A 21,997-nucleotide genomic window follows, 5' to 3' on the forward strand; every position below is an offset into this window, starting at 1 on the left:
TCTTTCTTTCAGTTACACTTCATTTTACACCAAAGCAAGTATCAAATTGATCTTTTTTAGGAGCTGGGTTAATACCAACTGTACCTTCGAATAGCTACTGTCATGGCTTCTGGAGATGTGGCACACGGGCAAATTGCTTCTGGCTTTAGTCCAAAATTTTGAAATAAACTCAAGAAAGCATCACAGGATGAAACCGACCCTGTATGTGACAGGAAAACAATGCAAGTCAACGTCTGGGCAGATTTCATTATGTTTAATAGTCCAAAAAGAAACAAAAAACACTAAATATGGCAAAAAGCCTGATCTCGTGAGTCACCCAAACTGGCAGGCAGCGGGTGGAGCTTACTATGTGCCCTGCTCATTATACTGTTCTCTTTCATACACATACTGACAATCTTATACAGTATGTGAAACAACATTTTGCTCAAAGGCTCTAAATCAGGGCTGTTGTTAAACTACACATCCCAGAATGCTTTGCTACAGTTTTAGCTTGGCCAAATAGAAAAAAATGTAGAAGTGTATGCTGGGATGTGTTGTTCAGCAACAGCTGGAGGGCCAAAGGTTCCCCATCCCTGCTTTAAATAGTAAATTCCAGGGAGAGAATAATCAAGTCTCAGCGAGTATTTCTGTTTATTCTTATAACCTCCCCCAGTTATCACCACCACAGTACATAAAAACGCCAAGAAACTTACATGGATTAGCTCCGTCTGTGACAATGAGCATTCGGAGCGAGGCCAAAGTGATATCCTTCTGTTCCCGATGTGCAATCATCGCCCAGTGCAGGTCCCGACATTTCACAACTGCGACCCTGGCTGGGAGACAAGAAACTACAAAGATGTATTCACGGCTTTATCGCTGTACATAGATTACGCATTTCCCTCTCTGGTTATTTCTCACAGAATGGAAATCAAGAAGCGGTCAGTATATCTGCACAACAATCACTTGTTTCCACATTGATTGTAGTAGTAAAGAAACCAGAGAAATCTTAACTGGCAGAGTTCCCTTCTAGATCAGATGGTCATGGTTTCAACTGAAAACTGTTTTGCCAATCAAAAATAAAAAAACAGTGATCAGTGAAAAGTGATCCTTATGCTGCCCATACACTTGTGAGAATTTGCATGCATTCATTAGATTTTGAGCACAGCTGTTCGAGAAATCAGATGATTGTACGCACATTTTGTGTACCATGCAACGCGATGCGCGGGCATGCCGGTCAAATCTCGCGTCTCATGATCTTATGTTCTGCACATATTTATTGAATTGTACTTGCGGTCCAATGCTGTTATTGACGCATTTGATTTTTCTAACTGCGACCTTCGATTCCTAAAGATTTCTAGCCACTCCTCTTTCACCCACTGTGCACAGATCTGTTCGATAATCTGGTGGGTTTTTTTACAGCACTCGATGGAATTGCATTCGATCGTGAGGTTTTTTTTTTACCACAAGGGGCATTCGATAAATAGCATAATTGTGAGCACAATTGTACGCCAAAAAAAGCATTTTCGATGCGATTTATCAAAAGGTGAGCTTCAAGAGAAATCGAACCCGATATTGCGTTTAATGCAATCGTACACGTGTATGGGTAGCATTATTCCAATTAGATCCTCGGTACTCAGAACCAAAGAATACAATGCAGCCCTTTAAATACAGGCATTAGTGATATCCATACAATAGGTCAATGAGTGTTCTGTTCTCTACAATGAGTATTATAAAAACTCTGAATAGATTCCGTTTCTAAAGGATCACACACATGGGGCGATGTGTAGGAGCTTGGCGTGTGGAGCCATCTAGTCTAGTCAGATTGCTCAGCACACAGGGTTTGCTAGATCGCCCATACACACGTAGCGATATGTGTATGGGCAATCTGTCCTAACCATTGTTTTCTGATTTGACTAGATGTAGTCAGGTGATGGCGACATGTGGGACTGCACACACCGATCAGATTACTTAGAAATTGGGCTTAAATTGCCCCGTGTGTATGCCCCTTAAGGCTAATTCAACTGTGCTTCTGTTTTGCAATCATCGTCTCAGCACATTCTTACAGGAGAAGCAAAAATGCCAGAATTTGATTGACACGTTTTAGTCCCCTAGTAGGACTACTGATTAAACTGCATACACATTAACATTTGCAATGCTACTTTCTATTCCTGATAGTACATTACCTTTATTTGCATGGACTCGCTGCACCCAAGATAAGGGGCACACCTTCATCACCGAGTACGGAACACTGATTGTGTGCAATTTGTTTACTACACTCTGGAATAAAATAAATGATATGTTACATATGAATAATTAGGTATACTGTACTATATTTTTCCTGTACAGACACATACACTATTACTACAGATAATCACCAACTATTCTTAACAGATTTGTATGTACAGACTAACAGGCTGTTCTAAATGCAGCAAGTAAACCAAGTAAGGAGACGTGGCTCATCTATAAAATCTAAAGACAGATACAGCACAATGAAGGTGTTGAATGTTTTTAAAGACAGAAGCAAACGAGAATGAACACAGCCTTGAAGCAGGGCCAGATTAACTATGGGGTGGATGGAGCTGCCGCAGAGGCCCATCATCATGACAACATGATGGTCACCAGACAGACCCCAGCTGGCCACATGGTTGGCCATAAAGCAAAGTATTTCAATTGCATTCCTAGTTTCAGGGCTGTGGAGTCGGTAGATAAATGGCCCGACTCCAACTCCTCGTACGGCTGCCCCCGACTCCTCGACTCCGACTCCTCTGTATTAATATGCGAATGTATTTGATACATTCCTTGAAGGAAAGAAAGGCAACATACATATTATTACTACAGAAACTAGAGGCTGGGAAGCCAACAGTCTACTGTATTGAACAGTTTAAGCAAAGGACAAACACAATGTTTGTCTGCTGGTTTGCTTGCTCGTCACCGTTCAATTCACGGACACAAGGAACGATTTCTTTACCGAATCGTTACTGGCGACGAAAAATGGTGCCTGTACATCCATATGAACCAGCGTAAGGAATGGCTTAGCCAAGGTAAACAAACGACCCCGCGCATGAAACAAGACCTTCATCCGCGTAAAAAGATGTTGTGCGTATGGTGGGAGAGCCTGGTTGAATGAATTTTTCGAGGTATTGAAAACCTTATTGAACGTTTGAAATAAGTTGTAAACTACAAGGGAGAATACATTTATAAGTATTGGTGCTCCAAATTGTGCATTGCGTGCCATATAGTGAAGCACATGAAAAGCATGCTTTTTCACGGTCACTTAACGTGTTCGTTTTGCGGTTATGGGAGGCACTGCATGCATTGGTCTTAATTCTTACAGTAGAGAAGTCATTAATTATAATTGTTGGAGTCGGTGCATTGTTTGCCGACTCCGACCCCAGGTACTCGAAATTTGCTCCGACTCCACAGCCCTGCCTAGTTTACATATTTGTGGACTTTTCTATATTAAGGGTACATTGGTGGTTATAGTGTGTGGGTTCTACATGGCATTGCCTCACCTTCTACACTTCTCATAATAGGTCCTTGGACATTTTCAGCTCCAGGCTCATTAGACCCTTAATCCGGGCCTGCCTTATACAACTTTAACACCCAAATCCCGGATCTGACCCAGCATTTGGAACACGGATTCAAGCTAGGTCGGATCCGAGATTTGCACCGTTTACACTGCGGTGTGTACCTGCAGTGTAAACGGGGGAGGCGCTTGGAGATGTCATCATCTTAATGTACATGAAAAGCCTCCCTTAGCCTGTATAGCACACACTGCCCTGTTGGGGCTACTTTAGTGCCACCAATAGAAATCATTTGAATTAATAGCAGAGATCAAGGTTTGGGTGTACACCATCTGCTAGAGTACTCCGTGGCATCCCAAAGTCATTGCACCATGCCATCTCTACATCTGAATGTAACTTAGCATATCACTGAGAATGAGTTCCCCATAATCGCTAATGTTCCCCTTCTATAGTCTGCAATGGAAAATTGGTGACACGGTCAGCGTTCCGACCTTGTTGACGCCCCTGCAGTGCAGCTTATTACATAGCTTCCTAAAAATGTTCTATTTATAAATGTATAATTCTGTACGTTTTTTTTATATACTGTCCATAACATACAGTCCGTACCTTTTTTAACCTACCCCCGACCCCCCCCCAAAAAAAAAAAAACAGTGGAAGGGACCACATTTTATATGCTACTATAATGCTGCGGAGATGGTCTATGTTCTGCTTGCAGAAACATGCCCCAAGTATTAAACAGTAGAGGCTATTGGGTAACAGTAAGAGCCTAAAACAAAAATGTAAAATCTATATACAAAACGAAGTATTTCAGGAACAAACGGAAGTACTGTGTACAAGTCACTGTGATAATACAGTACAAGTGGTATCTATATCATCATATGCATGTGGCTCTTACCGTTAGTATGCCATGCCAAAGACCAGCATCCCTTTTAAAATCCAGGACATTCACCATAGTTTCACCTGAAGAAGAAACATAAAAGCTGACATTAACTGCTGAAGTTTGCTCACAGCATTTATCAGCTGCTGAGAACTGCATTAAAATATCAGGACCACAGAAAATACAACTGTAGGGTCCAGGATACACAATAATCAGGTGCAAACTGGAGAAATAAGACCCAGAATACTAGCAGTAACGCAGATCACTTCAAGTCTCAAGCAAAAATACTGTCTCTGATAACTGCACCCACCTTCTGTATAGTTACAGGCCTGGGACAGTGCTTGGCAATGGGAAAGCATTGCTATGCGAGAAACCGTCACCCCCATTACACTTCCTTCCTTACTCGTTTTGTACTGCAATACAATATAGGAGTCAATTAGTAATGTTTCAATAAAAAAAGTAATCCCAAGATCAAGACTAATCATTTTCATGTATCAAACCAAACTTCCTTGGCTTTTTATTGGAGTTCTAATATATTTTCATTCTGTGAGACAATTTAAACACAAAACCCCTTTCACACCGCACCTTGGCCCCGAATGAATTGACGTATAGCCCGGGTCATGGTGCGGAGTGAAAGCACCACAGCTTATCAGCCAACTCAGCAATTAGACCCGGGTTATAAGAAGGGTTAAACCTGGGTCGCCCTCTGTATAATGTGAGACCTGGGTTTAATGTGGAAGAGCCGGACTTTGCCATGTGAAAGGGGTGCCAGGGATGTGTGAACTATAAGCCATGGAGAGAGAGAGGTAATTAAAATACGGAGCCATTTCACTGGCTAGGTTTGCAAAATGACAGAGGCTTATTGGCTGGTACTTTATCTCTGTCCTCTCTCTCTCCAAGGCTTAGTACATAGACCCCATAATCTAAGGCCCTGATGGCTAACTTTGACACTCCAGCTGTTGTTGAACTACACATCCCAGCATGCCCTGCTCCAGTTTTTCTATTTGGCCATGCTAAATCTGATGCAGAGCATGCTGGGATGTGTAGTTCAACAACAACTGGAGTGTCAAAATTAGTCAACAAGGATCAGTGGGGCAGATGTATTAAGCCTTAACAAGAGATAAATGCAAGGGTGATAAGGAGAGATAAACGTCCAGCCAATCACCTGCTAACTGACTTTTTTCAGACACAGCCTGTAACATGGCAGTTAGCAGGTGATTGGCTGGACATTTATCTCTCCTTATCATCCTTGGATGTATCTCTTGTTAAAGCTTAATACATCTGCCCCAGTGTTTCCAAAGTTTAACTTCCACTTATGAACATTTCACTATTCAACATATAACTTATAACTACGAGTTCTGTAAATGTTGATATAACCTTTTAATATTGTGCTAGTACATTGTTTAATGGACATTGTCAATTTCATTAAACAACAATTAATCAATAATGAGTGAGAAAATTATAACAATTAGTCTTAAAACCAAAAGGTGCCCACACAGAGCTATTTTGCCTTGCGCTGTGATTATATCGCAAGGTGCAAAAAGAGCGCTCAGCATGTAGTTTTTGGACTAGATAACATCTAGTCCAAAACGCAAGGTTTAAGAGATGCCCAACAACATCACAAAGGAAACACAGGGCAGCGATGGTAACCATATAGTGGATCATTACTAGACTAGTCTCTTAGTATCAGTCAATACAGCATTGTGTTGTGTGCAAAACAACCTAACCTACTGTTACCATAATGCTACATATTGTGCTGCAGATCGCTGAATCCCTGAGAAACAAGGTCACTTAGGGAACAACATAGCATACTGTCCAGATCAGAGTGAGGGAAGTGTATGGCGAGAATGTGTTTATCTGTCAGGTCATTGGTATAAGTGAAAGAAATAGCAGAAAGAGATACTTTGTTTTCCAATACTTGTCTTTTGTATACATATTATCTCTGTCTGTTGCACAAGATGTAACCCTATAATGAATAAAACTCGTCTCTGACCTCACAAGTTGAAATGCTACAAATGCTGCATCTTCGCACTGCTGTGACCTACACCATATTAAATGAACACATTATCCCTGAATCAATATCACCCATGAAGCATGGTCTTCTGAAGGCTGCCCGCACAAAGGGCTGTAGTATCTGCCATTCATATATGTTGGATAAGGTACCAGTTCATTTCTGTACTGTAACATTGTACCAAAAGAAAAAAGTCTTATCTTAACATGATCAAAAATCACAGGCACTTTTAACATTAGTATACTGTGTCATGTCTTCAGCCAACAAGTGTCACCGCTTTCATGGAACAGGTTATTCAAGGACTAAGGACTGGCACAGATAGCAACTACAAAAGGAAGGTGCAGCAGAACCAGATACCTCAATGTAGGCCGGTTCTGTACCAGCAGCTGTTATATGTGGCTGCCAATCCTTCGGTGCCTTAGACAGATATCTGGAGTCGGTCACAACCCACTTGAGTTTTGGCCACCCTACAAAAAAAACACAGCATATTAGCATTCCAGAAAAAGCAAGCAAATTGCATGACGCAGTTAATGAGAATGTATTATTTCTAAAAAGAAAAAGGTATGATTTTGTGACTGCATTTGTGCTTCTAGAAAATACTTTTTTTGGTTGGTTTTTAGTACAATCAAGACTACTTTTTAAAAATTTGCTTTGTAGGTCTGTGAAATCGTTTAATCTCTCTCTCTTTATATATATATATATATATATATATATATATATATTTATTCTAAAAGAATGAATGAGAGCGCTCCATAGTGCAATATCAAACAAGTATAAAAGTTTTATTTAAAACACTTTCCAAGCACAGACATATGCAGAGTAACGTACCGAGATGAGCGGTTCCACAACCGCAACGTAACGGCATCTAACTCTGTGAAACCTACACAGATGAGGTTGGAGCGGTAACACTCGCATTCGGCAGACAGACGGCCACGCCCCAAATCATTTCGTAATCCACGTACTTCGTCAGAGGGCAGACAAAACTCTCTGCACATTTTTCTTCTGACCCAGCTGCACAGTTACTTGCTCTCTTATACTTTATTCCTAATGGGGCATACACACTGTTCGATGTGGCGGTTGTCGATATCTATTCGATATCAACAGCCGGAAGGACCCAGCGGGTGCCGGCAACGAAGAGGAGGGATGTAGGGACGCAAGTCATGTGCGGGGATGCTGCAAAGAGCAACATAGAACGGCCTTTGATCTTCCAGATAGATGTATAAAATAGACTTGCCAGACAAGTCTATTTCTGCTTTCGATCCCGGTGCCGCTAGATTGAAGGCAGTTAACACTGTTGTATTTAAATTCAATTTTGCTTCTAGAAGCAAAATTGAATGGAAGATGTGTCAAAATCGAACCGTGTACACCCCATAAGAATCAGGTCCATAGAAAAACAAACAAAACATTTTAATAATGTACACAACATGTTGTACATTGTACTAATAGCTTCCAAATAAATAGAATTCCTTATCAGTAAGAATATAAAATAATAAAATTATCCTGTGTGAAGATTGGACAAAATGCTAAAACCTTGTCATTTTTTTTTTATAAGGAATAATAAATGACATTTTTACAACCATGAAGCCATTGTGATGAAGCTTGGTTTATAAATGTGCAGCCCTTCTAGAAGTTACATTTTTATGACAATTTTATATTCCTCCGCTTTTATTTACCATCCACACTAGAGATGATTTATTGCAACTTTTAAGAGTTTCAAGATGCAATTTACCTCAAAGGAAAACTAAACTCTATTCTGAGTATCTCAGCTGTAAAACATCAAGTGTTTTGATAAATATGGGGGGGGGAAGAAAGAAAATTAACATGTTCACTGATTCCTACTCTCTCTGCAGCTGTTCCCATTTTCAGAAGGGGAGAGTTACTGTAAAATGGAATGAGGGGGGCGTCAAGCTTGATGTTTGCCATTTCATGACCTAATTACAACCAGAATGCAGGAGATGTTGAAAAAAAAAACTAAAAAAGGCTGATACTAGCTGAGTATATTAAAGTATCAATTGCAATAGGGAATCCATAGAGCTGACTGTGGCAGAGAGCACACACATCAGCACATGTAGTCTCTCTCAGGGGTAGATTTATTAAGCTCGGTGAAGTGATAAAGTGTCTGGTCTTTATCACCGGCCAATCAGCTCCTACCTGTCAGCTTTCAAATCAAGCCAGTAACTTCACAGTTAGGCGCTGATTGGCCGATGATAAAGTACCAGCGACATTATCACTTCACCGAGCTTAATAAATCTGCCCCTCAGTAACTAACTCCTGTGCATGCCCTCTGGACTTTGCAGTTATACTCGCAGTCAATACAACGTTTTTTTGTTTAATCTTAAGTACAAGAAAGTTACGGAGGATTTTTAAGTCTCCAAAATATTTTACTATTCCATAAAAATAATCATTTAAACTACATATGTGTTCTCTTACAGCTGGCTTCAATCTGCCATCCAGCCTCAGAAGCCTGGCTCAAGGGAGCTGTGTTGAGTCTTATATGCACCTCATATGCACGAAAACACCACTCAATGGGCCTTATTCAATGCGGCCGGCGAGGGGGATAGATGGTGGTAATCGCCGAAAACAAGCGTCCCTCGCCGTTTAACCCACCGTGCTGGTCGCTCACCCTACTCAATCTTCTGGGGGAACCCTTGCTGTCAGATGCCAGCGAGGATTCCCCCAAACAGTGAGACTCGCGGCTAATGCAGGGAGTCCGCTGCATTTAGCCGCGAGTCTCGCTGTTTAGGCGGCCACACACGCTGTCTCCACATTGCTGTAAAAACCCAGTGGAAAAGGCATGTTCATGAGGATAACTTAATCGAATGTACTCCAATGTGTACCAGGCTGTGACTTTAACTACACAAGAGTTGTATTTAAATATGTACAGTTGCAGATGAACAGAACTTGGCATGAAAAAAAAAGCAGCAGCAGCATCTTCATAGCACTTCTACAGATTTGAGATGCATAAGTGTTAAGCAGCGCAGTTTCATGAAGCAGTTATGTTCCATCGCATTACGATTATGTCACATATGAGAACACAGTAAAAAAGACTTTGGGTGAAAAGTAATAGGATGAAAGATTCAGAAAGTGAGATATTTGGTAAGAAATCTCAATATTTTTTTTAAAGCGGCAATCATACACACTGCAAAACCAGTTTGATTTTGCAGTGTAAATGATTGCCGCTTTAATAAAACTGGAGATTTCTTACCAAATCTCTCACTTTCTGAATCTCATCCTATTAAATTTCACCCATTGTTTCCCCCAGATCAATGAATGGTATTAGCAACCAATCTTGAACACTACATGATAATAGAATTCAGACATATTGGTTACATATACATGGGGGACATGCCCCCAAGCCATCGTCAAGGCTTCTCTGTATATTGGGGGTCCCTAGCACTATATCTAGATGCAGGGTGCGGCAGCCCAAAAAAATGAGCATAAACTAGAAAGCCCAAAGCGGCACACCAGTGAAATACTATAGTGTTAATAAATATTAGTAATAGGAAGCCGAAGCTATATATAGAAAGTGAGAGAGAAGAAATGTAATTAAAATATTGAAGAAATAGTGTTAGTAAGAAAAATAAAAAAATAGTGCTAAGTGTTAATAGAATGTAAAGGTGTGCCATGCTAGAGCCACCCAGCACAACCAGTCCACGGGCACTGCACCCCACACCACCGTTACCCTAACCCTAAATTGGGTCTACAATTAACCAACAAGGAGCCACATGATAATGGCTCCTTACTTGATATATCTAAAGTAAGAGCTTATATGCGACATATGAGGACACACAAGGGCCAGTGTAACATATCTGACCAGGCCCCCTACTTTCTAGGCAGCAGAGAACCAGGGTCCCTATTAAAACATAGCAATGTCACGCAAGTCTCCAGGGAAATGGCATGGCAGGCATTTTTCGGATTGTTCTTTTACTGCACAATGCTGCTGCTGCTTCATCAGGGACGGGACACCATAGGGCTAAGTGTTGGAAAACTATTCAACAAAAATTCTTTGTTCAAACCGCATCAGGATTTGGGCATGGAGAATAATTTTTGGCACTGAGAATGCTACACAACACTGAAACAATTTCTCTCTGTGCAGAGAAGTACCAGCTCACCCTTGAATTGCACAATTTCCCCATTCTGTGTTTTTGGCAATCCTTTCAAGCAAACCTCGGAGGTAAGAGCAAGTTTTACACCACAGCTTCCCAGCAGGAAACCAATCTGATGCCCTCCCGCATCCTGTTTATGAAGGAGAGAAAAACACAAATCAGATGACAGAAGACGTACACCGTTACCTATAGCTTGTCACGTCTTCTAATTTCATTAAGGTTTCCTGGTCAGTAAGTCTGCGCTGACCAACAGAATGACTAATAAAATACATTATAACTATAGGTACTTCTAACTCCTGGTTATCATAATATTGAAAGGATTATAGTGCGAAGAAGTGTGTAGGGAAAACAGCAGCAATGTGCGAAGCTAATGTGCTAATATGCTTTAATCTTCATAAATTGTAATAAGACATAATATACAAAAAGAAGTGTACAAGTTTTAATTATAACAAGTACCCTGATGTATAGGGTACTCCTGTGGAAGATGGCAGCTAAACACATTAATGCAGGTAATCTCCACACCTGTGCAGGAACACAACTATTCCCCATCACAGTAAGATTTGTGGGTGAACAAGTCTACTAATAGGGGCAGCACTGACGGTGTAGTAATTAGCATTACTGCCTCACAGCACTGAGATCATGGGTTCAATCCCCACTATGGCCCTAACTGTGCCGGGTTTGTATATTCTCCCCTGCATGTGTTGGTTTACTCCGGTTTCCTCCCTCAATCCAAAAATATACTGGTAGGTTAATTGGCTCCCACAAAAAATTAACCCTAGAATGTCTGTCTGTGCGTGTACATGTGGTAGGGAATATAGATTGTAAGCTCCACTGGGGCAGGGACTGATGTGAATGTTCAAATATTCTCTGTAAAGCGCTGCATGTGCGCTATATAAGAAACTTAATAAAAATAATAATCGTTAACATCCTTATATCATAAAACTAAAACGTCCATATAGCAGCCTACCCTAAACAGCATAAAAATGTGCCCTTTTCCATTGCCGGCTACTTGTTTTGCATTACAGATCTAACTGAATCCGTTCAATAAAGTTTTTGTCCAGTATTGACATTACGTTTCAATGGATTCAATTCTGCCAAGTTTTGGAGAATGAAACTAGCTAGAACCATGCTAAATCAGTAGGTGACCTCACAACAATCGCCCTGAACTAACCAATCTATATATTAGGAAGAAAAAAGTTGGAAAAATATATGTGACACAGGCGCTTGGGGTTAGATGTTAAAGACATATATATATAGATATATATATATATATATATATATATATATATAAATATTAGCCAACTCATACAACAAATATAACTAGTTTTGCCTTTAATACATGGGACATACGTGACGTTCGGTATGTATGGTGTCTGGTAAATATACAGTTACATGGTCTTCAGGCTTCTCCCTTTTGTGTATAGGTTATAGGTTCTCTTACATTTGTAATGGTTCAAAGTTACCTTGTAGTACTAGTTTACCCAGGTCTATAAAAATCAAGTTGTATAAAATAGATTTTATGTATACGGGTATTGTGAAAGCTGTATTAAACTAAATAATAATAGTGGCGTCTGGGAAGCAGACATGCAAATGATAGATACCAGGAATGTATTGGGTTCAATTAACAATGACACAACAAGTAGGAAACTTACTGGAAGAGAACAGAACATGGCTGCAGTTGGAGGTTTAAAAATAGGAACTATGAAGCTGTAGATATTAATTTGAAACCAACCAGATAATGTAGCCACAGGGGAATATTTACCGCCAAATAGCATGCATGTAAAATGGGCAGTAATTCAAAACAATCAATAAAACAATTGCTTTCAATGTCTAACTTCAACTAGATCTATAGAAACAAACTGCTGATTGGCTGCTTTGAATTACAGAACACTATCCACCAAGTATGTTTGACTGGAAAAACAGACCATAGGTCAAAACATTTAGTGTCTAGTTCCGGAAGTTCCTCCTCTGGGAACACTTCCTTCTCCAGCACTGCTGGACTCCCCGAAGACATTGGGTAGATATCAGACTAGGATGCAACAGAAGCTTTTATCTACATACTGTAGCAAGCGCTCAACCTAATTTCATGGGAGCCTCCCTAAAAGTGAGCTAGAGATAGGTCCCAACAATTTATGTAAAGAGGTATAAAAAGAATAGGGGGTCGCTATGTAATGACAATTATAACCCAGAGAGGACATGTTTAATTTAATGGCTGATTAAGTGGTTTAATTTTTGATGTTTCTAGAACAATAATATCTGTAAAACAATATTCTTCATTTTGAAGACAGAACTGTGGTCTGTGCACATTAGTAAAAGTTGCTGTCTTCATTTATTACTGTAAAGTAGCCCAGACTACATTATATAGTTAATTATTCAAGAAAATGTAACATAAATTATGAATGGCTTCCCTCTTATTTCATATCATTTTGCTGGAACTACATTTTAAGGTACAATTACTGGCAAAGGTTAAATGGCCTGGCGATGACTGCATCATAGTAGCCGCTGAGAGATTGATGACCTAAAAATCTGTCCAACATCACTGGAAATTGTATTGTTACCTTTCTAGTAAGAGGTACCTCAATCGGCACTGGAATGACTTCTGCCAGCAGACAACCGTAAAAAGCAACCATGAACATGACCGGATCATTATTGGGATAGACCAGGGCCACCTGAAAGAAGACAAGTCATCAGAAAATCCACTGGGAGGTTCTAACAAAGACTTACAGTATGTTCATAAATGGATTAATTAATTATAAAAGCAATTTTGAGAATACTTCTTTACATAAAGAAACAATTTAGTTCTTCCCTGTTCATGGACAGTAAACGGTAAAGTGACAGTACGCACCCTAGCCATCCTTGGTCTTCATTCAGACACTGGCAGCTTTTGGCTTTACCGACACCTGTGTCCTTATTGCACCATGGGTCATGAATGATAGGTGCACCAAGGTTCAACCACAACCACAATTCTTCTGCACTTCTATCAAACCCATGTTTACAAGAGCACAACGGCAAACTGTAGTTTGAAGTACACCTCTTTTCCATGGAGAGCACAGGAGTCTAGTGTACAGAACAGAACCAGTGCTTGAAAGGATGGTGAGGACAGTAACGAGGATGATTTTACTATTTACTGCAGACGAGCAGTACAAGCATAACTTTTAAAACCTTTTAAAGATCACACACAGGAATATTTTTTTTAGTACATAAAATATATAGACCATTTCTTCAGCAACAGACAGGGGGGAATACATTTAGCTGCAGTAATGTGTACCATGGGCTTATTGATCCACCAGGTCTATTCAATAAGCCCCTGCCAGCAGCGTATGAGGATTTTTTCTTGCCTCTGAAAAGAGGAGAGAAAAATAATCTCTGATAACCAGCAGGATAACGGGTGATACGACCCTGTTAACACACAGATTTGCTGTGTTAATGCCAATTATGTTAATTTAAGGGCGTTAAACAGGGTCTCGGGTGAAAAAGGAAGTGAACTTTAAATAGCCACGGCATTAAAGCCAGGGAAGTGCAGATCCTGGATTTACCCGGATCTCAAAAAGGGCTCTTATTGGCTATCCAACTGCCGCGTGTTTTGGAGCCAAAACATGTGACTGCTGATAGCCAATAAGAGCCTGTTTTGAAATACATGTAAATCCGAATCTGCACATCCCTACTTAAAGATACTTCCCTTTTTCACCCATGGCAATATGCAGCAGGTAATTGAATTCCATCCCTCACACCCACCAAGAATAAAATGGTTAACTTGCAAACAGCATAGGAAAAGCATTAACAAGCAATTCATCCTGGTTTATTATGAACTAGAAACCCACCCCAGCTTCACATGGGAGCAATTTTAAATTCTCATGTGCAGCGCTACAACCTATATGTTGTTGATGCCACAACAGATACATCGACTATAGACGAGTCCAGCGTATACTTCACACTGGCTGGCCAAGCATGCCTCTTCGATAATTCCCATTTCTTTTTTACTTGCTTCACTAAAATTGTCACTGCTTGGCTCCCTTTTGTCATAGATTCATCTCTATGCTACTTCTGATCAAAAGTCACCAGGAGGGAAGGGGGCAAAGGCACAGTAAGGGTGAAGAGGGATTGCTGACCTGCTCCATCTTGTGAGAAACACTATTATGATCTCACCAGTAAGGGTGTAGGTGGGGAATTTTGTATTTTATTTTGTTAATTATAAATATATGGATAATAGATATTTAAAACCTACTACTAAGAAGTTCAATTATTTGGTGACTTGTTTAAAAAAAAAAAAAAAAATAAGTTTATAGTTCAGCCATTAGGAATTTCATGAAATCACTATAGTGGAAACAAATCCTTTCAAGCAACATAAATTGACCAATTGATTTGTGAATTTAATTTGAGAAAAAAAATGATTAGAAAAGATAAACAATAGCACACCCAAAGCATTTGTTATGGAGATATATATATATATATATATATATATATATATATATATATATATATATATATATATATATATATATATACATACATATACACATACACATACAGCATGCAATGCCTGGCACCCGGGATACTGAAACAACTTGGGAAGGTGCGCTGATTCCCTTCAGGGATGAATATAGACAACAGCAAACACAGGCACTCTTCACTGACAACTTATCCAAAAAATAAATGGACACCCACAACGGTAGGTTAATGTCACGACATTGACCTACCGTTGTGGGTGTCCATTTATTTTTTGGATAAGTTGTCAGTGAAGAGTGCCTGTGTTTGCTGTTGTCTATATATATATATATATTTATATATATATATATATATATATATATATATATCATCTCTATAGACATAGATATATATCTATATATATAGATATATATCTATATATATATATATAGATATAGATATATATATCTGTATAGATATATATATATATCTATATAGATATAGCTATATATCTATATATCTATATATATATATATATATATATATATATATCGATCTATCTATCTATCTATATACACACACACACACACACACACATATATATTGATATATACACAGTGTAGATAGGGAGGAAAAGTGGAATTAGCCATTATGATGGCTTCTACATGTTCCAGTTTTTCCAGGGCAGCCTGATCTGTAATGATTTAATAGTCTCCTGATGCGCATGCATTAAGATGATTAGGGGATTTATTTCATAGCAATTTCCATCAGCAAAAATAAATTGAGGTTTTTTTTTTCCCTGTAAAAACAGCTGGGACTTGACAAGATACCTAGAAATCTACTCAACACCATCAATCATGAATAGCAACATTGTGTCCCAAATTAATTTTGTTACACGCATGTACATATGGAAGGTTTTGGCACTTTGTATCATTAAAAAAAATAAAAACTATACGCTAACTATTTCCTTAAAACGAAATTAAAGCCAGTAGTGTGCAACGCTCTTTTTTCACCTGTGCAGGTTTTGTTAATAATCCTGTAGTTTAACCCAATTTAACCATCATTTGAGTTTGCAAGCAAGAAATTTCGGTACTTGTGTATTATCTGGGCGCCCGATTTTTTCATCTCATGCCACTACTTAAGGCATGCGATGCGATTTTTCATTGTAAAGACCCGATTTTTAATTGTATAGTCACCCATGGGTGATTTCATACCCCCACTATCCAACTACGCATGGAGTTGATTTTATATAGTGTGGCGAGCGCAGCGAGCCCGAAGCGTAATCCGTGTCCGCTCGCCACGCTTTGGGCTCGGTGGCTCGCCACACTATATAAAATCAACTCCATGCGTAGTTGGATAGTGGGGGTATGAAATCACCCATGGGTGACTATACAATTAAAAATCGGGTCTTTACAATGAAAAATCGCATCGCATGAATTGAATGCCACTATATTGCATGCGATGCGATGCAATACAATGAAAAAATCGGGGGCCCAGATATTACACAAGTACCGAAATTTCTCAGGTATCTGGTCCTGGCCCCCTTCTGTGGGCTGACCAATAAGGTGCTAAACATATACTGGTAGATGGGTGGATGGATTGCACCATTCCGTAATGCTCTACACTTGGCCTGACTCTTCAGTTGTGGTGAAACTACAAGGACCAGCATGCTTTAGCATCTGATCCATAGAAGTGTATGCTGAAACTTAGGGGGGGGGGGGGTATTCAATGTCTGTCATGCTCCCGCAGCCACCTCCCGACGGGGGAGATGGCTGCGGGGCCCTATTCAGTGCTGTCTTCCCTGACAGCATTGAACAGGGGTTCTCGGCAGAACGAGCCCGACTTCAGAAGCTGTCGGGCTCGTTCTGCCGAGAAAAGCCGGAAATAGTCGAGCTCGCGGCCACGCCCCCTTGTCACCACTCGGCGGCCAGAACATTGAATCCTGACTGCCAAGCTCCAGTCAAGCAAAGCGAGAACAGGACAGGGGCACGGCTGTCGAGCTAGCTCGACAGCCGTGCCCCTGACATTGAATATCCCCCTTAAAGTTTCACAACAGCTGAAGAGCCAAAGGCTGGTTAGGGCTGGCTTAGACTCTTGGGTGTGAGCTGAGGTTAGGGTGTAAGAGTTCAGGGTTGGGTACAAGCAACAGTTAGTGTGTGGACAGGAGGGAGCAGAGACAACCCAGTAGAGTACTGCCCATACACCATAATCACCTGTTTAATAGGGAGTAGCCTAGTGCCACCTACAAATTGTATAGTGGTTCTCTTATCTCTAGTAAACTCCACTAAAATAGCATTCTAGAAAACATTATCCTCACATTGGCACTAGGGTGGCCAATCCCGGGAACGGGATCGGCGGGATCCCGGGATTTGGCCCCAAAATTGCCGGGATTTGAATCCCGGTATTGGAGCTTCCAATCCCGGGATTTCGGGATTAGATTAGTCTAATGCTCTGCAGCGTCTGAGCACTCGCTCAGACGCTGCCAGGCTGCTTCGTTCTGTCCCCGATCATGCACAGCTCAGACGCGCAGCGTGATGTGGTCAGAGGTCACGCTGCGCGTCATACTGTGCAGCCAGTAAAGGCCCCCGCACCACCGCTCCCTACTACCGGATGATCTTCGCCGCTGCCTGTGACCAGAGACTCCCTGCCGCTGTGACTGTGTGGCCGGGAGAGGTCGGGCAGCGAGCGAGTTGTGACACCGGAGGTGTAGCGCTGCAGCCTGCGCAGCGTGACCCATTGGTCACGCTGCGCAGGTTGCAGTACTGAACCCGCTCGCCGCCCGACTTCTGCCGGCTGCACAGTCCAGTGACATACCGGCGCGTCACACCAGCAGCCTGCTTCCATTCTGCTGCCCCTCTCAAAAGTAAGGCAATGTGGGAGAGAGGGGGGTGGTTTATTTAATGCCCAGTGATTTTCCTCCCCAAAAATGGCGTGTGGATGCGCATATAGTGCTTGTCTGCACCTAGCTCCCAAGTAGGGATGCCAATCCCGGGATCCCAGGAATCCCGGGATTGAGCATTTTTCAATCCCGAATCCCGGGATTGAAAAAATGCTCCGGGATTGGCATCCCTAATTGGCACTAATGGTGATATTGGCTGCACAAACCACAGGCACAGTTCTGTGAGAAGCACAAGGTTCCTTTCATGTGACTCATGTACTTTTGCAGCTGGCTCCTATATTTTGTCAAGCCCTTAATAAAAAATATATTGCAGGAAAAACACGTTTGATGTTCATAGACATCATGTCCCAACTGAATTATGTTCCTCGCATGTATAAACGGTTTTGTCAACCTGGATCATTAACAAAACTAGATACCAACAAGTTCCTTAATAACACTACGGGCCTTATTCAGACATGATCGCAGGACAAATTTGGTTTCAAAGTGGACAAAAAACAGGTGCACTACAGGTGGGGCAGATGTAACATGTGCAGGGGTATTTGGGTGAGTTATTTAGTTTCTGTGCAAGGTAAATACTGGGTGCTTTATTTTTATTTATTTATTTTTATACTGTAATTTCAGTTTCAACACACCGCACCCAAATCTTACTCTCTCTCTGCACGTTACATCTGCCCCACCTGCAGTGCACATGCACATTTTGAGAACAAGAATTGAACTGAATTAGGCCCTAAATTCAAGCCAGTAATGTGCAATGCTAGAAAGCTGTACACAAGTACAGGAAATGGTGGTGGTATGGTATGGTTAGTCTGTATTAAGCCATTAGCATTCATGCTCTCTAATCCCTTACTGCACGATGTACACAAGTTCTCAGTATTTGTGAGTTAATGATTAGATAATGAGCATATAATAAGTGCATTTACATGGGAATGTTACATATACCTGTACATTGTAAAGTAAATTTATGACCTCCTTACATACAGGGACGGGGGATACGTGTGCAGTGGGAACTCCAAAACCTGGAACCAGTAGCCCCATCTATGATATTATACTGTATATTTGGAGAGATGGTGATTGTGCAAAGAGACAGTGTCAAAGTCTTCACTTGTTCCTGTGTGGAGCCATCTTTACAAGTATATCACGGGAATATGCGCCGCCTAACCTAACCGGTATAAGGAGTGGCGACTCTGCTTATACAGCCACAAGGGCTGATTCGGAATGCATGGAGTGCTATACACACCCATAATATACACAACACTCCTTCACATCTAGAATTCCCTACATATAATACTGTACATTCTGTGCATGCTTTACCGAAACTACATCAAGCCAGAAGAGTACAAAGTAAAATGAAAGGCAAGTGTGTACCAAGCACATGCATACTGCAGCATGTTAAATACATGGCATATTCCTCTCTAAAAATATATTTTTTGAAAAGGGAATATTCATCCAATGGATGTATATTGCCAGCAGTGACAGGACAAGAAGACACAGAGAAAACACAACATTATCACATGTAACGGGAAAACACAGCAGCAAGAAGAGAAATAAAGTCAGCTCAACGGATCTTAATGTTTTGGCAGCTTATAATAACCGTACATGAGAAATGAATGAAACCCGGCATGAGCAGCCTGTGGGTAGCGGAATATCTTTGCTCGCGTCAATGCTGATTGCTCAGGAAGGTCTGTCACATACGCACTGTGTCCTGTTTGTATGTACGCATGAACAGGCATTAACCAATGACAGATCCCATTACAAATTGAGGAGAAAATTACAGTGCCAGTGAGGTTTGTAACAAGATGGTTCAGTTTTTATGTACATGCCAGCTAGATAGTGCTCAGAGACCCGACCAAGCGTTGCAGTACGTAATGGAGATGTTCTGGAGGTACACAGGCGGCTTACAATGAGCATTAATCGGTGAGTACTGATCTAGTCATGGGAATACAGTGGTAGGACACTTATAGGGAAAATCAATGCTGGTAAAGTCAGGGGTCTAGAACAATTAACCTGTTATCTGCCATGATTTGGGGTATCACAGTGTAAGGATATTCTGCTATAAGCACTTGAGGAAAAAAAAAAAGCTGCAATTCTATAAAATATACTAAAAGCCGTCTACATGTCAGCCTGCCGTTTCATTATTTAATACATTTGCATAGTTGTTACTATATATCCGCTACATGCATCTTAAACAGTAATTATACATGCCCGCGGTTCAGCTGTTCTATGTAATTAAGCACACAGTAGGAGAACGGTAATCACTTGTAAATAATCCCTGATATCATGACATGTTACAGTACTGCAATGAGAACATTTCTTGTTGAACTTTGAATGGTAGACTAAATATATGGTATTTCTCAAGGTGAATATGAGATTAGAATAAAAGAGCCGTGTAATTATATTCTTTTGAGACGCACTGTTCTAGCGGTCTCAGGTGCCGGCACATAAAAGAGCACTCACATCATTCACAGAGATCAGTCAATGAAAAGATTGCTATACCTCAAGAACGATATTAGAATAATTTCATCAATAAATATATATGGAATTTTTTAGGAGCCCCTCCTGGCGAACTAGATGAGTTCTACCGCATTATCTTTTTGGTGGGGTGTGGGTTATTTCCTTTGTTTTTTCACAAAGGTATTGTGTGTCTAATTCAGAGAAGTCACAGTCACTAGGTCGACATGCAATAGATGGACAGGGTGAAAAGGTTGACATGAGAAAGGTTGACATGGGACTGGTCACACTAATCGGGGGTCCATATTGACAGTTGACCCTTTTGACCTGGTCAACCTTTTGGAGAAGACCTATTAACTGTCTATCTAGACACTGTAGATCTATCAAGTGGAACCAGAAAGTTGGGTGGACCACAGTTATCTACAACAAGTCTTTGCATGTCTGCTTAGTCAGGGTATAGGTCATTGGGTCGACCACAGAAGGTCGACATGGCTTAGGTCAGACATGTCCAAACTATGGCCCTCCAGCTGTTATGAAACCACACATCCCAGCATGCCTTGCAATAGTTTTAGCATTCCCTAATCGCAAAACTGTGGCAAGGCATGCTGGGACTTGTAGTTTCACACAATCTGGAGGGCCATAGTTTGGACATGCCTGGCTTAGGTCAACACATAAAATAGGTCGGCATGGCTAAGGTTGACAGGGTTGGAAGCTCGACATAAGCATTAGGTCGACAATGGCAAGGTTGACTTGAGTTTTTTTAAGTTTTTGACCCAAATGTCAACATAGTCGACATTGACACCGTCAAAGTGTACCACTGTGCTCGCCGTGCTTCCGACACGGTCGGCTCAAAAACACAGTGACCTTAATATGGGTCGACCAAATTATAGTATACCCTTTGTCGTTGTAACAGCTGCATTATAATATTAATCCCCATCTAAAATCCCAGGCTCGTTAAATATCTTAATCATGTAAATGAAATGAGTGTTCTCTATCGTATGTTAAGAGCTTATTGGGGAAATGAAACTTGGCACAATAAAAGGATTCCTACTTTGCAGACTGGCCCGATATCTATCAGTCAGTACAGCCCAAAAAGTGTCCATGATCCAGAATAAGTAGGAACAGCCCATGTAGACAACACCAGAGTCTAATGCTGCGTGTAATAGCAATGGCCCCCAATACTATTTTACACCTGTATTTCTGAACGCTATTTGTGGCACAGTTCTCTTTCCATCATTTAGGATTTTTTGGACTTCTGAGTAAACATGGTAAAAAACTGATAAACAAAATAGCTTACTGATACCATATTAGGGTACAAGAAACAAATACAAGTTGGTGCATGTACTGATGTAAAAAGAATATCTTAGATTTTACTTATATGGAGGCTTAGCCTATACCATTTGGCTGTCCATATTACATGAATCACATACAAAAGAAAGGCAAAACAATGGAAGCATAATAAACATGCACACAAACATAAGTTAAATGAAACGTGACATTACCCTGTCACCTGGTTTTAGCCCTTGCTCATTTTTGGTCCCCAGTTTGTTGAGCAGGGTGTAGGCCAGTCTCACACTTCTGGTCCACAGTTTGCCTGAAAGAAACCGGGTTTTACAATTATAGCTCAAGTACAATACAAGATTCAGAGTTTGACACTAAAAGGGCCTACACACTGGGAGATATGCTGAGCATTCTGAGTTATGCTAGATCGCTCAGCACACGATGTGC

The 21,997-nt window shown here is 40.8% G+C and overlaps 1 protein-coding gene across 2 annotated transcripts in view; it reads right to left on the bottom strand.

Moving 5' to 3' along the window:
- Nucleotides 1–21,997, bottom strand: part of DIP2B (DIP2 acetate--CoA ligase B (putative)) — a 206,896-nt gene that overhangs the window by 42,458 nt on the left and 142,441 nt on the right. The window contains exons 9-17 of one of the 2 annotated variants that reach the window (XM_083169485.1): nt 21,772–21,863; nt 13,074–13,166; nt 10,504–10,627; nt 6,749–6,858; nt 4,691–4,793; nt 4,399–4,463; nt 2,163–2,256; nt 693–812; nt 85–199 (exon numbers count right to left, since the gene is read on the bottom strand). In XM_083169485.1, the coding sequence (XP_083025611.1) occupies nt 85–199; nt 693–812; nt 2,163–2,256; nt 4,399–4,463; nt 4,691–4,793; nt 6,749–6,858; nt 10,504–10,627; nt 13,074–13,166; nt 21,772–21,863 (916 nt within the window). Of the gene's footprint in view, nt 1–84; nt 200–692; nt 813–2,162; nt 2,257–4,398; nt 4,464–4,690; nt 4,794–6,748; nt 6,859–10,503; nt 10,628–13,055; nt 13,167–21,771; nt 21,864–21,997 lie in introns of both variants that reach the window. The other variant, XM_083169483.1, reaches the window with a different exon arrangement.

This window comes from Crinia signifera, chromosome 2, assembly GCF_055691185.1.
Source record: "Crinia signifera chromosome 2, ASM5569118v1, whole genome shotgun sequence".
Lineage (NCBI taxonomy): Eukaryota > Metazoa > Chordata > Amphibia > Anura > Myobatrachidae > Crinia > Crinia signifera.